The 16,078-nt window shown below is 38.5% G+C and overlaps 1 protein-coding gene across 2 annotated transcripts in view; it reads left to right on the top strand.

The window, feature by feature from the left end:
• The window catches only part of SLC10A7 (solute carrier family 10 member 7), a 152,267-nt gene extending 137,099 nt beyond the window's left edge, over window positions 1–15,168 (top strand). For both annotated transcript variants that reach the window (XM_082050938.1, XM_082050937.1), the window contains 2 exons: window positions 8,511–8,656; window positions 11,781–15,168. In XM_082050938.1, the coding sequence (XP_081907064.1) occupies window positions 8,511–8,656; window positions 11,781–11,825 (191 nt within the window). In that variant the 3' untranslated portion in view covers window positions 11,826–15,168. The remainder of the gene's footprint in view (window positions 1–8,510; window positions 8,657–11,780) is intronic.
• The last annotated feature ends 910 nt before the right edge of the window (window positions 15,169–16,078 follow it).

Genomic DNA, 16,078 nt, shown 5'->3' with positions numbered 1-16,078 from the left:
TCAAGGAAATAATCAAATTAATCAAATCTCAGATTTCTGTTTTAAGGACATTTGTCAATCTCTTTGTCCAAAATTCCTTTCATTAGTAGGTCTAACATGTTAAACCTTCAAAAAGCATTGGCTACAAAGGAAGGAAGTTTTCAAATTCTGTTTGTTAAAACATCAGAACTTAGGTGTTACTAGTGAATTAGAAGGAAGATTTTACACTGAGTCTTGAATATGTGAATGAAGAGTGAACTGATAACAAAGCAATAACAAAAAAGCACTGAAGTGTGAGGATCACCTTACAATATTGGTATTCCCATATTGAGGTGCCAAATTAAAGCTAAGTCACATTTAAAATATGACTTATGATGGTTCAATTCATTCTTGAATTCCCTGTTAACTAATTACGACTACCATGTTGCCAGACAGGTGGAGGTGTTTTGGAGTCTAAGGTACCAGTCTTCAGTTGTTGGTGTTAAATGTTTCATGTTAGCAGCTGGCGAGATTGCCTATGTTGTTCACTAAACATCACTTCCAATCTGAATGCACTCGTTGAAAAACTGTAAATAGACAAACTGTACTTTCTTTCTCTTCCTCCCTCCAAACTTTTACATTTTTACTTGCTTAAAACTTTAGTAGTATAAAGATGTGCTGTTTCTTAGTATCTGTACTTATAATGCCCTTGAGTTACTGATTTTTTGTGATGAGTATAGTGAGCCAGTTACCTGAAGAACAAGAATTAGTAAGAGCATTCAAAACATATTAATTTTCTTTTTTTTTTTCTTGTTAGAGTTATGAAAAAGCAGGTATCTTATTCCTCATTCATTTCTCTTCCTCCTTCCCCTTCTTTACTTAAATATTAGACCAGTCCTGTCTCTTACATTGTAGCGTGGGTCTCAGTGAAATTCTTGCATCCTAGCATATGGCCAACATGATTCAACCACATTGCTCTGATTCAGTACAGAGCCTTCCCAATAATTCCCATCCTCCGAAAGAGATAAGTCATTTAATATAATGCAAAGGCTTGTTGAATATTCTAATAAATCATTGTTCTTTCCCAAGTAGAGGGATGAAGGTGGAAACCTTTAAAGATTCGGGTCCATGCAGACCTCCAACCTGAACTAGGATAGCTCTCCATTTTGCAGTTTTCTGCTGCAGCTCTTCCAGACTCCGTTAAAGTCTCACCAGTCCCTTGTAAAACATCCTCCTCAGATGTTTTTACCACTTTGTGAGCCTGTTTTTTTTTGCTTTCCATTAGACATATTGCTGACCTGAAATATAAAGACATACTGAAAAAAGTTGTCTTTTTTTCCCTGAAAATATTTTAAGCACAAGTCTTCATACAGCATACTTACCTGTGGGCAAAAAGGCAAGGGGAAGGTAGTCTCAACTGCTGCAAACATTGCACATCCTTCCCAATCAGAGACCGAGTGTTGTATCACCTGGAGGCAGTTGTGGTTGTGCTGATGGATCATCTCTTTACACCTACTGGCAAAAGTCAGACTTCCACGGTAACACCAGGCTTTGTCACCAAGGTGTGATTGAAACAGAAGTGCCACAAACTGTTGTAAGCCATTGTCTAGTCTCTGCAGATGGAATCTTACCTTGATACTGTTACTTCCTTGTGGACAAGAGAGTAGCAAAGGTTGTCTATTATTTGTCTCAGCTATGGTCCCTTTGCAGAGTACAAAATGAATGTAAGGTCTAGGATCTCTTGGTAGGGCTAAGAGAAAAAGAAATCTCAGAGTTACAGCTGGAGTGGGGCTGGAAAAGGACACTCAAATTCTCCTCTGAGGACTTTTTCCCCTGGGGAGGAGCTTGGCTGCCTGTTTTAGGCTCAGTAAGTAATCTATTCTCCCTCCAGTTTAATGTGATTTCATATTATGTTGGAAAGTGCTTTCCCCAGCTGAAATGGGAGTACTGAGTAGCAAGTGAATATTTGTATTGTTATTGGTTGTCAGATATCATTCAGCTGTTCCCATACCTGAAAAAAAACTGGTCCTGAGCATTTGAGTTCTGTGCATATTCTGGGAATGGCATGGATATAGGAAAAAGAATCCTCAACTACTTACTTTGTCAAAAGCTGCTTCTCCTATCGTGACCTCAGTATGTCATAACAGAGTCTGAACAAGAAACATCCCTGGCCTAGTGTACACTGAGGATAGGCATAGTATATAAACTTCTGTCTCCTCAAGGCTAACCATAGGAATGTGATTCGCCTGGGAAAAAAACAGAGAAACTCTTAAAAAACTTTGCAAATGAGAGATTAGCAGCATTTTACCATTCTGGTAGGTATCTGCATGAACAACCTTTTTGAATTCTCTAAACTGGATTTGCCTGGATCTCACCACCCTTTGCTAGTATGCAGTCACTGGGCCATATGCAATACTATTCTAAAACTAGGCAATAAAATTTCAGGTGCTGATTTGGCACTGCCTTTGTAGTAGTAAGCTCAGAACACTACTGGTCTGGCAGCTTAGGAAGAGTTTAATGCAATATATGCCCCTGTTTACAGGCTTTTTCTCAGCTGAAAAAAATAAATAGCTATTTGGCCTACCAATGTTCACTTCGCATCTACCCTGAGAGGGTTCTTCAGAAGAAGAGTAGCATGGAGAGTGTCAGAGAAGCTACCATCATATGCTCGATTCATTTTCTATCTTGCACTTGAAGATTATGGCAATTGAGAGTTCTGAAATGTACAGATGAGTAGAAGGGAGAACAGAAAATTCTGAGGCTGAGGCTTTTCTTCAAAGTTTTGCCACCGCCTCTTTGCGAGGGTTGTTTGGCATTCTGATTCCTGGATACCTGGTGGTTCCATAGCCACTGTGATGACATTTTTGTTTTTCAACAAACCTCCTTTCCTAAGAAGAAATGGTGCAGCATTTTGTGATTTGGGACATGTTTCAGTAATGTAACCAATAAAGTTTTAAGATAAATTGTTTGTTCTGAAGATATTGAAGGCGAAGAAGGTATACAGTAAAGTATGTAAGTAGAGCATCTAGCAATAATTCTGCTTTGGGTGTGAGAGATAATGGCCTATGTTTTGCTAGTAATAAAAGCATTCTATTAAGTTTTCTGAACCCCTTGCAATGGGATAGAAAACAGCAAATGATGAAACAGTGCTTTGAGGGGAGCTTACACATTCAGCGAGCATAAAATAAACATATTAAAATAGAAAAAAAAAAAAACTGATTTCCAGTACTTATTGTTTTATCACTTCCATCATGGGTATAGGATAAAAGAAAACTCTTACTTGCTTGTTAGAAGAAGAAAGCTCCTACTTGAAGTTCTTACTTGGCAGATGTCAGTTGAAAGCTCTGCTATGGAATATGCTGCAATGTCAAACTCTGTTGGGTAATTTTAGACAAATGTGTCATGTGTGACATGGAAATATGGCATGCTGTACATTAGTGATTTCCCAAGTGTTTGGATCAGGTAGTAATGTGCTGAGAAAGTGCTCTTTATCTCTCCACACTGTGTACTTGTATAGCAGTGGGGAAAGGCTTTTGGTAGAAATTACTTTAGTCAGAAAAAGAATCCATTTACAATATGTGCCTTCTAACATCTTTCAGACAATGCATTGTATTAAAGAGGCATTTTTTGATTAATGTTTTATAAACATTTTTCAGCATGACAGCTTAAAGTCCCTGTAAAATTGTAAATGCGTGCATAGTGCTCACTTCCATAAAGTCAAATGCCATCTCATAAAGTCTAGTTGGATCCTGTCAGTGACAGTGACACAGAATCAGTACCTTGGAGCATTAAAATTAATTTGCTTCATTTATATTACTGCAGTGATAGCTAGATGAAAAGAGTCCTATATTTAAATTCTCTTAAAAATACCTTCAAATATTTTAGGATTTTTTATTATTATTATTTTTCAGTTAACTAAATGTGGTGAAGTGCAGCATAATATTCTCATGGGCCTCTTATGAAGGCAACTATGAGGTGTGGAAGTAGCAAAGGGGAAAGGAGACGATGTGAGATGTTATAACGGGTGCAAAGCTGGAGAAAAGATAAATAGTTGTGCAGACTGCTAGAGAAACAGCGGCCTTTGACCAGGGCTGATACACCACAGACTTGAAGCCAAACTGGAACACCCTGCAGCAATGGAAAACAAACAGGGCTTTCCCATACTGTAAGAGCAGTCCTTGTCCTCTTCCTTGCTGTTGTTGAAGGTCAGGGACAAATAGCTGTTCTCTTGCTAGCTCTTCCTCAAGTTTGCAACCATCTTGCATGAGATGGGCTGGGTGAGGACACAAATGGGGAGAAAAATGAAAGGTACTCTGTATCACAGGCCAAACACCCCTTAGTTGCAGTGAGACTGCGATTTTGGTGCCCACCACACTCAGTGGAGCTTAGTGATTTTAGTGGAAGTACCCAAAATTTAGACTGCTGCAAGTCAGCAGAATCAAAGGTCTTGTGAAGCAAAACCAAGCAGGGAGAAGCGTGGGAGTGGAGAAGAGGAGGAAAAAGGAGGACGAGAGAAAAACAGAGCATCTGAATACCAGAGGCAAAGAGCAAGGAGGAAGTTGAGAAACACTGATAGCAGAAACACTGCCAAACAAAGGGGAAGAGGGAAATTCAGGGTAAAAAGCTGGCAATACCAGTGATCTTGTTCGTAAGGGATATCTGTGAGTTGATCTCAGTGCTTCCTCCCTTCCACTGCACCTCTTGCTTTGGAGGATGATACGTTGCAATTCTGACTTGCGCCTGTCACAGTGTTTGGTCATTTCTGATCCAGGAGTTGGACACACTTTCATGCGATAAGGCTGTTTAAAAGGTTTTAGCAACTCAACAGCATGTTACGCCTCTACTTTGTGCAAAGCTGCCCATGTTGGCACCAGACCCAGAGGGGCACTTTGTCTTTCCGTTCTTGCGATACGTAGTGAGTGAGGGTCTTTGGCAGAGGAGTTGATCCAATCTGCTGGAAGCCTGTAACTTCCTAAACCACAGCAACATAAACAGGTGTTTGTGACATGAGACCTCAGACTGTGACAGCAGTTTTAAAACTTAATGAAAAGATTGTATATAAACTGATAATGCCAGTGTGCCTCCTCTAATGTCAGTCAGGATAGAGACCCATAGAAGTCAGTCCAATTACTCTGAAATGCAGATAAGCATGATTAATGGTTCTGTGAAAACAAAGTGAAAAATCCTTACAGGTACTATTCTTTATACATGTGAATGCAGCCTTATTGCTCCAGGTGGCAAATAAATACTCTAGTAATATTGGGGAGTGCAGGGAGGGAGGAGCTGCTATGTACTTTAAGGAAACTTGAGGCTAAGGTTGTGGTTTTAATATATGTGATTTCATTCTGTGCAAAATTTTATTTATCTTAGACTTAGCGTAGCTATCACAGCCTATTAGCAGAGGAAGCAATATGCTGTGAAAGATGAGGAAAAGAGGAGTGGACAGCCCAAAATAAACATAACCTTATCCATTGAGCTTCACACCTTCATTCCTTGCTGTCTATGTGAAAGATTTAAATTCATCTCACTCGCTTTATTAGTTTTGTTATAGCAGCACCTGTTCACATCACTATTATTTCAGTCAGTGTTTCTGTTATAGCTTCTCTCAATGCTAGTTCGTGGACTGTTTCTGCATACAGCATCAGCCCAGGCATTACAGTGTCCCTTATCTTCTTTTGGCTGGGATTTGGTATTCATTTTGCTCAGGCTTTTTGTTCAAGTGTTTTATATATATTTATATTTAAAAAATACAGTTTGGGGTGGGGGGTTGGGGTTTTTGATGTTGTTTTTTTTTTTTGTTTGGTTGGTTTTGGGTTTTTGGTTTGTTTGGTTGTTTTTAAGAGAGGGTCAAGTATTAATAAATATTAAAATATGTTTTTCCTAATTAGGAATTTCCATGAATTTTATTTATTTGGAAAGCATTAGAAATCATACTATTGCTTGCAGTTACTATGTATTGCTAGGAAAAGGTTTAGACGACATTTAAAAAAATAAATAAAACCCATGCTGTTTTGTTTAGCTTTGTGCTAATATTACTGACATAAGCACTTGTGACTGTAGTCTGTGGATGTCTGTCATGAAATATTTTCTGAGAGTTGTGTGCTGCCAAAGTTGGGATTATAAAAATCAGAAAGTGCATAAGAAGGCAACAGGGCTTTTTCTTTCCATTGAACTAATGCTTACCTGCAAAATTTGTTGTTATTTCTTCCTTTCACCAATTAGTTTTTCCTGGTAAATAACAGGAACTTTAATTGCACATTAGTGGCTTACAAAAACCTATTGATGTGACATGTATTTAAACAAGCTGTGAATTAAGAACCTCTTTCCAACCAGTGATCTAATTATATTGTCACACTAATTGTAGTATTTTGTATTTGTATTTGACAACTTTAATTTTCTTTTCCTAGTTTACTGAAACAGCCTTCCCCTGGAGAATTTACCTTTTAGGCAGGAATTTCTCATATTTTCTTTTAGTTCAGAAAATTTTCAGTAATTTAAAGGATGTCTCAGTCACTCTGGATCCATTCTGTTCCTGTCTCTGTTAGTTGCCTGTGTGATCTTAGGCTAGTCATTTTAGTGTTCTCTGGTTCTCTGTAGGAGTCCTTTTCAGCTTACTAAAATGTTTTTGGATCTGTGGATGAAATTGCACTACCAAAACACCAGGTACTGTCTTACAAACATAAATATAGCATGTTTATAGATTGGGACTCTATTTTTCTGCAGTTAGAGAACAGAAAATGACCCACAAGGGCTGAGACTTGGAAATAAGCAATAAAACCATTACCCGTTCACAAAAACAGCATGATGGGCATTTGAAGTAATTACACTCCTGAATATAATGCAAATGCCCATTTAGTTTCCATCCAAGTATCTTCTATTATCAAGCCACAGAAATTAGTGTTAATAATAAGCAACCCTATTGTGTGATAGGCCTGTGATGTTGTTTTGAAGGTCGTTATTTAATAACGTTGATAGTAAGCATGCAAGCCTTTCGTTATTTGATTTAATCTTTTCCTGGACATGTTCACGTAAATACAGGCCACTAGTATGGGGATGCGATTGTTAGTGGTGTCATGTGATGAAGCTAATCAAAACAATTACAAGAAATTGTGCTATGGAAACATCATGAAAATGTGTCAGCAATAGTGTGACACTGGCGGAGTGGTAAATATTCAACAAGTAAGCTGTTTCCTCACATAGGGAGGAGGCAGCTTTTACTAAGGGAAACTTGAAAGGGTGTTGAGAACAGGAGTTTATCCAAAACATAGAGAAAAGTTTATGTAAACATGGCAGCTTTGGCTGATCTGAAACTTCTGCTAAGGGGGAATGGAGGGCATGTGCCACAAAGCTCAGCTTTTTGTCATTGCTAAGGATGGAGACACGTGCATGAGCTCTGTGAAAACTGTGTATAGTCTACTTTGCTGCAAGGTAGATGCTGATGGAAGGTTGCTAGAATGACATTTAAGATGGAGAAAATAAGGTGTGTTCTCAGGGGGCTTCCAAGGAATCACAACCACTCTTGTTTGCAACTATCCAAATGTCTGGTCAAGCAAGACAGAGATGGTTGCAGGTTTTGCCCATAGCTATCCTTTGTGGAACATGGTAGAAAAGCTCCAAGATTTAAACAGATCATTTTGAACAATGATATGTTGAAAGTAAGCAGAATCAGTTTCATTACTGCAAAACTAAACCAAATTTAATCTTACACATCATGTCATCAAGTGAGAAGATATCTAATAGCAGTAGCACTGTTGAGTGCAAATTCAAGCTCTTAGGAAAAATGGCCCATCTCTATCTCTTAACACTCACTTCTTCCAACATCTAGCAACTTCTGTACTCTGGTTGCTCCCTAACTCTTCCCAGGCATGACCACTTCATATTGCCCATTCATTTCATTAAACCTTTTCTCTCTCATGCTGTGTCTCTTCTGAAATGTACGGATAGAGCAGAGAATTTTGTTCTCTAACACCTGCAGAGTCCTTGGCTCTCTACCTTGACTGCATGAGTGGGTCAAAGGCTGTCACCTGGGTACTCGCCAGCTGGCAGGAAAACACCAGGAAAACACAACCCTTCTCCAGTGACAAAGGGACTGAGTAAAGGTTAGACATAGGAGCTGGGCAGGTTGGGTGGACGGCAATTATGACAACATGAAATAGAGCACAGTGTGAAGGAGGAGTAATTAGGTGGTACAGGATGATGTTCAGCAGCAGAACGTTCATGCTATAGCAGAACGTCTTTTATATCAAGTCTTCAGCAGGAGTTTGGCAGCTATTAGCATAATCAGAAAAGATCTTTTATGGCATTTCCCTACTCCTTCCTTTCTACCACAGAATTTTCTTTGCCATCTTTTTTTTGTTCATGTTCTTGCTGGTTTGGTTTGGTTTGTTGTTTGTTGTTTTTTGGTTTTGTTTTCTAAGTATAAAACTTCCGAGTCTTCATTTTGTTTCTTTTGTGGTTTTTTTTGGTAATTTCAATGCAACATAAAATGCTTTGCTTTTATCTGTAGCTCAAAGTCTCAGATAAGAGTCTGTCTCCGGTGTTTCTGCCTGCAGGGATTCCAATGCTGAAGATAGTATTTGCGGGTTATGAACACCTGTCCTTAATTTCCGTCCCCTTACTCATCTATCATCCTGCTCAGATTCTTCTTGGGAGTCTGTTGGTACCAACAATAAAATCTTGGATGGTTTCTAGGCAAAAGGTAAGAATTGCTGGGTTTTTATTTGTAATGGAAGGTGTGCTGTAAGGAAAAAAATACCTAAACATGTCTTAAACTGCTACAGTTCCTTCTTGTAGATCCCATGGTAGAGATTTTTCTGTTTCTTTACTTCCTTTAAGACACTGATAGTCACATTACTATTAAATTAAAAATGCTGAAATTTATCCACCTTGGCTCTGAAAATTTTGAAATCCAATTTTGAAGTTAAGACTTCTACAGTTGGTTCAAATTATAAATTCATTTAAATTCTTAATTTATATTGTGCTGAATAAGAATGGCTCCATCTTTTAGCTAAATAATCACAGCTTTGGATCTTTCTTATGGAGAAGTGACAAAGATCTGCCCACTGGCATGGGAGCTGGGGAAATTGGGTAGAATGAGGACACTTTCTGAATTGAAGCAAGATGATTTTTTTTTCTTTTTTACTTGAGTCATTCTTTACAATAGCAAGAAGTCTACAGGAGTCCAGTGCATCACATTTAATGCCAAAATTATGGCATGGGATAGCTTGCAGGATTATAGACTATAACCTACAGGTTTCTGCATTGGAATCACTGATTCAAATTATGCTTATTTCAGTACAAACTGAAAATACTGACATCTGACAGTTGTTCTGTGATCTAGATGTAATAACTTCCATGGTTTTAGTCAGGTTCTCAGAACAGTAGTAGCCACCTCGCAGAAAGCTAGTCCATGCAACTGATTTTAGTGCTGTCTTTAATATTCTGGCATGACGAGGATCACGAAGCTGTGGCAACTGAAGCAGACTTTGACAGCCATTTTAGGTGAAGATTGAGATCTGTTGGGGGAAACCCAGTGCAAAACTGCATTGTAAAATCAGAAAAACTCTCAGTTTTCAGGAACAAAGTCCAGAAATCAGACCTTGTTAAGATATACTTACCTTAGCACCTGAAAATGGAAATTTGAGAATCACATGTCATTTCTTCATCAATCTGAAAGTCATGATGTATTTTTTTTTAAATCAGAAATTATCAGGAGACATTACAGGTTGTGTAAAGAAAATTCCGTACTATTCCTGCAGAAAAATAGCCTGAAGTTGACACTACTGGTAACAGAATAATCTCTGCAAGGCTGGTTTCTCTTCAGCATCTTGCTGCTCTCTGCTGCCAAGCCCAGGAGTGGGGCTGGAGCTCACCCAGAGCTCCCTGATCCTCAGGGATGGTGATGGCCCTTCAGGGACTGCTGTCAGTTGCTGCAAGTCAACACAGCCTTGAAATAGGGCATCAGAAAAGTCACACAGTCCTGGGGAGATTTACAGTTCACCAGCACTACTTTCTTATTCATTAAGCATCAAATAAACCTCCTGTGCTAATCAGACGGTAATGCGACTGTAGAACCACTTTGGGGGATTGTTGTTCTGTTGCAGCAGTTTCTTCAGTTGGTCTTCTGTATTATTCACAAATGTTATTTTAATTACTCTTTGAAAAAAATCAATGAGGTTGGGTCTGGTACAGTTGCAATAAGTATAATAGAAGTGAATGTTGTGACTGGATAATGGTCTCCTGCTTTGAAAATAAACATGTCATCATCACCCTTGATGTTTATTTTCTATAAACACCTTGGCTTCATTTTGGCATCTCTCTTGCAGGGGGAGACGGTTATCCAGTCACAGTACTCAACTTCAGTGACATTCTTACTTAATTATGATAGTACATGTGATCTGGTTGTATGAAATTGAATTTAAATATTTAGAGGTTCATCTACACTAAGGTATTTCTACTTTGTAAATACGGCAGCAGAATCTGCCAAACTACAAAGTTAAAAAATTCTTTCCCCAAACAAAATGTGGAATGATGTCTCTCTCCAAAGTCTCTTGCTGAATAAAATCCAAAAGACTAATCTCAAAGGGCTAGATTTAACAATAGTTAAATACTGGTGTTTCTGAAAGCTGGTGTTTGAGGGGAATATAGCCTATTTATTTTTAAAGGTTTGGATTTTTTTAAGAGTTTACATTTGTGCTGGAGTGTTTTTCGAGCAGTACTTACAAGCTTTAAATGTACAATATTAAAGGTTAATATCTACAATAAGAAGACCCATCAGACATCTCTGACTGAGAATTGCTTGTTTAGCCAACCCTCTGGAAATGATAAGTCTCTCACCTGACAGGCAGTCTGTCAGTATACTTCACCCAAAAGGCTAAGGAAAACAGAGGTTCTAAATTTCAGGAATTTGCAAGTTTCACTTATTTCCCTCTCAAGTCCAGTTGTCCCACACAACAAAGCACTGAGCTTTTTTTGCTTTTGCAGAGCACACCCCCAGAAGGCATCCTTCACCGTGACCATGTCAGTATACAGGCACAGCTGAAAACTTAGCACCTTTTAAGCCTGTCCCATCTGCCTCCTAAGGCAGAGAGGCTGCCTTCTGCCACACTAGAAGCATCGTCACCTGTCATTTGAGCTGAATTTCTGTCACACAGAGAATAGTTCATCTACTGTAGTTGGCGAGCCTCTGACCATCAAATAGAGGCATGTGTTTTCTCTCCTCCTGGTAAACTAAGAGTAGGCTAAAGCTGCAAAGATGTCAGGTGTCCCTTGGCATAAGATCACCTCTGGACTGATGGGCTTTGGCTTTTTCTTACCTTTTCGCAGAAAGGAACATGTGAATATCAGAGGTGTGTGACATCCACCACTGCAGCAGCAACTACACTCTGAGCAGGCTTCAAGCCTTATAGAAAGAGGCCAGGGAACACAATGGTGTTCACAGAAATTTTCTTCACAGTCTTTCCCTAAGTAGGTCAGAAGCTCTTCATCTGTACCACAAGTGGTTTCTTGAGTTGGGGTCCCAATGGTTGCTTTCTGAAAGACATCTGGGACCCACCTCCCCTTCCTTTACTGCCACTGTAGCCATATTCCCTGTGGTTCTTCTGTTAAGGCTTATCTGTATATGAGGAGGTTGCGATGGGCTATCAGAGATAAAATAATTGTCATAAAACCCAGAGTGGCCTGTCAGCTGCATGCTGACACCTCACTCAGCATCCTAGAAATACATGCAGCATTTGGTTGCTCGTTATAAATAAAAATCATGTCTTGTGCTATTGGTCATCTTTTAAGAATATAAAAGTGACTGTTTTGTTTATTGTTCACAGGCACTGAAGTTAACCAGGCAGCCCAAAGCACCCGTGAAGGTATAATGATGGACATGGCCCGTGTCGCAGTGAATGTATATATGTACTATACTGTACACACAGACAATTGAGATAACGGGGTATTTGTGAATGTTGCTTCAGTGGATGTTTTATTTTTATATATACATATATATATATATTAAAAAGATACCTGTTAAGTGCCTTACAGATGCATTTTTGGTGAAAACATTGTTTCCAGAAGCCACTTTGTTGGTTACTGCGAGAGGTTGTACAGTATTTTGGAATCCTTTAGTTTTTATTTTTCTAACTAAGTGAACGGTGATGACTAACAGCTGTTTCTTCCATTGCCCCTGCATTGAAGCCAGGGCATACCAGCTGTAAGTCTCTGTTTTAAACTAGCCACAATGACCAGAAGCCTATGCCACTGCTGGCTTACCGTGGGGAAGAGCTTGCTGAAGATTTTTTCCAAGATTGACTTGAATTTCTGTGTGACTCTGTTACACTTCCCAGTCATATGACTGTGACATGCCTTTTTCTTCTGAGTTTGTGTATACTCAGCATGGGGCCATCCATTGGATAGAAGCTGAGAAGCATGAATTATTTGCATTTGTTGACACAGTTGTCTAGACATTCCTTCAAAGTTAATGGTTTCTGAAGAAAATTCTTTCAATTCCATTGTATGATATTGTGCCATTGTATATCTTAAATGCCTCATAAGCTTCTTCAAAGAAATGGTCTGGTGCTTGGGTTATGAGTGAAGTATTTGTGTTTGCAGCTGGGAGATCTTTTATAATTTACCTCTGAAGAACACAATTTTTTGTTATTCTTTTTTCTTTTCCTTTCCCCGATGCAATGCACAGAGATCTGCAGTGACAGAATTTAGGATGCTAATATTGAAATAGAGCCTTTATTGTAGTAAGCCAAGCTATGTTTTCTATATTGCTGCATTGGTAATGAATAATAGCTTGTGAGGACAAGAACGTTGACTATTTTTTTTTCAATTAAAAGGATCCTTATAGTAACCGAAACACTATTTTAGCTAATTTGACAATCAGCCGCAACTTTTTTAAAATAAAATGTTACTCTTTTAAATAAAATTATATATATAAGAAAATACAAAATACTATTTCTAAGAGGAGTGCTGAAGAGGAAGGAACACAGGCATATATTTAAGCACATAGCCAGCACTTGTCCAGATGAAGATTTCAGAGGAGCACTCTAGTCCACGCCCATGTGCAAAAACTGTGCTGGCAGCTGTGCATTAAAACAGTAAAAGGAATGAAAGAAATAGGTCAAACTGGGATCAATATAAATGCAGAAGTGTCATGGGTGTCACGGTTAACATTGCACTTAATGGTGCAACTGAGTGCAAGCACCCAGGAGCAGATCTTTAGCAGATGTAAATTGTGGTAGCTCTGATAAGACTGTAGCCATTTATACAAACTAAAGATCTTTTGTATGACAATAGGCATGCGAAATTGATATCCTTTTGCCTTAGTGAAAAAAAAAAAAAAAAATCATGTTTACTTTACCTAGCGTGTTATTCCTAGTCCTTTATTCCTGTGAAAAACAGGAAGGGAATCTGTTTACCCATCCTGGGTGCTTTACCTGATGGTCAGTCAACCAGTGCAAGACTGGGAGCTGACAGCATCACCTGGTTCGGAACTGTCATCACCAATAAAACAACCAGGGAATGAAGGTACGTGAGGTGGCAACATGCTGAATTCTTTCTCGCAGTGGAGAGTCTAGACTCAGGACAATTTCTTTTTGTTGTTTTCATAAACCCAAATTTACAGAGTAGATAAGGACTTAATCCAAATCCCACTGAAATCAGTGACTCTCTTGGTTTTGAATGGCAAAGCAGCAGGCCCAGAAAGTGCTGGCTTTTTTTGACTATATAGGAAGGAAGAGTTCAAGCATAGGGTAATGCTAAAGCATTTCTGTCAATGCTCAATAGTCAGAACACTTGAAATACCCTTACTGAGCTACCTCCATGTACTGAATCTCTGTCTTTCAGTACATCCAACGACTTGCTTAAATTCCACTTAACACATCCTTTTTTCTTTGTTAAATGTTTTCTACATTTAAGAATATTTCAAACTGTTTTAAGATGGAGTTTTGTTAGAGCCTTTATGTTAGAGCCTTGTCAATTGCTTGGAGCAGCCTAAATGTTGTGTATGAGTGTTGGGGGTGTTGGCCTAAGGGGAATATAAAGCAAAACTGAAACACATATTTTAAATCCAAACTTAATGAAACTGAATTATGCATATCAATTCTGTTACGTTTAAAGACTGTTAAGATGTTTGTTTTATGACATGTTGTTATGCCTATATGTCTCTAATAAACAGATTTGGGTTGAATTTAATTTTGTTAATAGGAGAACAAGATAAAATTACTTTTCTTCTAGGTCAACTTTTTACCTCTGTTACCTGTATTTTGTTCTTTTGTGGGTAAGCTTTTAAACTGTTTTCTTGTCCTTTAAAAAAAATAATCCATGAACTGTACAGAAATATTTTATTAACTAAACTAAAGCAAGTTCTCAGAATGCTTCAAATTATAACCAACTGAAAATTAATTCATTCAACTCCACCAGTTTTTCAGTAGACGGTTATAATAGTTCTGAATCTTTTCAGTTTCTTAGCTTTGAATTAAACTGAGAGATATCTGGTAGTGAACATCATCAGGTAAACAAGAACTATGCCCATGTTAAAACATAAGGATTTTCTTGATCATCAGTGCTTCTTAGTGTCTGTCTATCTATCTATAATCCAATGTAGTGATATCAGAGGAAAAAACACCCAAAGAATAGAAGAGCAATTGAGGAGTCACAGGAAATTTTAGCACTTTGCATTGAGTTACTCGAACATTTTACTTCCCTTTTTGTGCACTAAATTGAGAGGCTTTTTATGACCCCAGTGATGTGTCCAAGATAAATCATTTTTTATGTAAAATCAAGATTGTGGTTGTGTTTTTTCTTTTAGATCCTTTAGTTAGTGTGAGTAGATTATATGACAGAAAAGGCAATCTCAGCAGAAGCTGCGCAGTTGTGCTTGTTCACAGAGCAAAAGGAGAGTAATCCAGCACCTTGGTTTCACAGAAGTAGTCCCTTATGTTATTGTGACAGTCGGGGAAAGAGGAGCTGTTAGTTTTATTTGTGTACGGTTTTCTGTGGAAATATCTTGACAGCAGGAGGTTAGAAGGCAAGATGAAATATTGTCTGTCTGCAAGCACATTTATTTATGTGTTACGTGCATAAGAGATGAGCAGTTATGTATGTAGAAATCACTAGAAGGGACCAAGTCCCTGGTATACATTTTTTTGCAAGACTGCATATGGAGAAAGAGCTACTTTTTAAATGTTATTCTGACATTAAAAATGAGATTTCAGATGCTGAGTTGTGTTTTGTATTGAATCATAATCTCATATGGAACCTTTACAGCAGATGATCGCAACATTGTATTTGTAAACTGTAGACTATTTTGCACTTAAATAGATGTTGGTGCATTTGGGAATTACAGCATAGTAAGAGGCTAAATCATAGTTTCTCCATTTTGTTATAATCCAAATGCATTTATATTACTAGTATTATTATGAAGTGCCAGGAACACATACAGTCCCTTGCAAACACGTTAAATAGACAAGAGACTAAATTCCGCCCGTGGTTACACTTGCACATCTCCAGCAAAAGGGCTGTTACGCTGCAGAGCGCTCTCCCCAGGGAAGCTGTTTGAAAAGCCCTGCCATTGTTCTAACAAAGCTCAGTGATAATGTAGTGCATGACGAGAGTAAATGGAAGAGTATTTTACTTTAGATTTGATGGCCTGCCCTTTCCAGCATCTAAGAAACCAAATCTCTTTTGTCCCCATTCCCACAAGTAGCCCCAGTCTCTCAGACCAAAACTACAGTATCTTATTGGAACAATGTCAGAAGAGGGAGGTTGTCACCTCTCTGACATTTTCTTGCTTAAACCACATTCTCTTTTGTGATCACGAGGCTGTGACTTCTTTGAGGAAGCATTTTGAATTCTTCAAAGTTTATTGAGTGTGGTTACTGTAAAATTCTTATTAAACATCCCTGTTGGATGGTAAGTAATCTGGAGTAGCACTGACAAGGACTGTCCCATGGTTTTACATTTGTAGGACCAGAGAAAGCAATACCAGGAGATGCAAGTGCAAGGCGTTGCTGCAGGCAGGTCTGCTTCGTGCTGGCATCTAGAGCTGTTGCAGAGGTTGTGAAAGCTGCCTCTACATTGTCCCCTGGCCAGACAGGTGGAGAGAGAGATCTTCAGTGAGAAGTGA

This window comes from Streptopelia decaocto (genome assembly GCF_964273445.1).
Source record: "Streptopelia decaocto genome assembly, chromosome: 4".
NCBI lineage: Eukaryota > Metazoa > Chordata > Aves > Columbiformes > Columbidae > Streptopelia > Streptopelia decaocto.
This window is presented reverse-complemented; position numbering and strand designations above follow the sequence as displayed.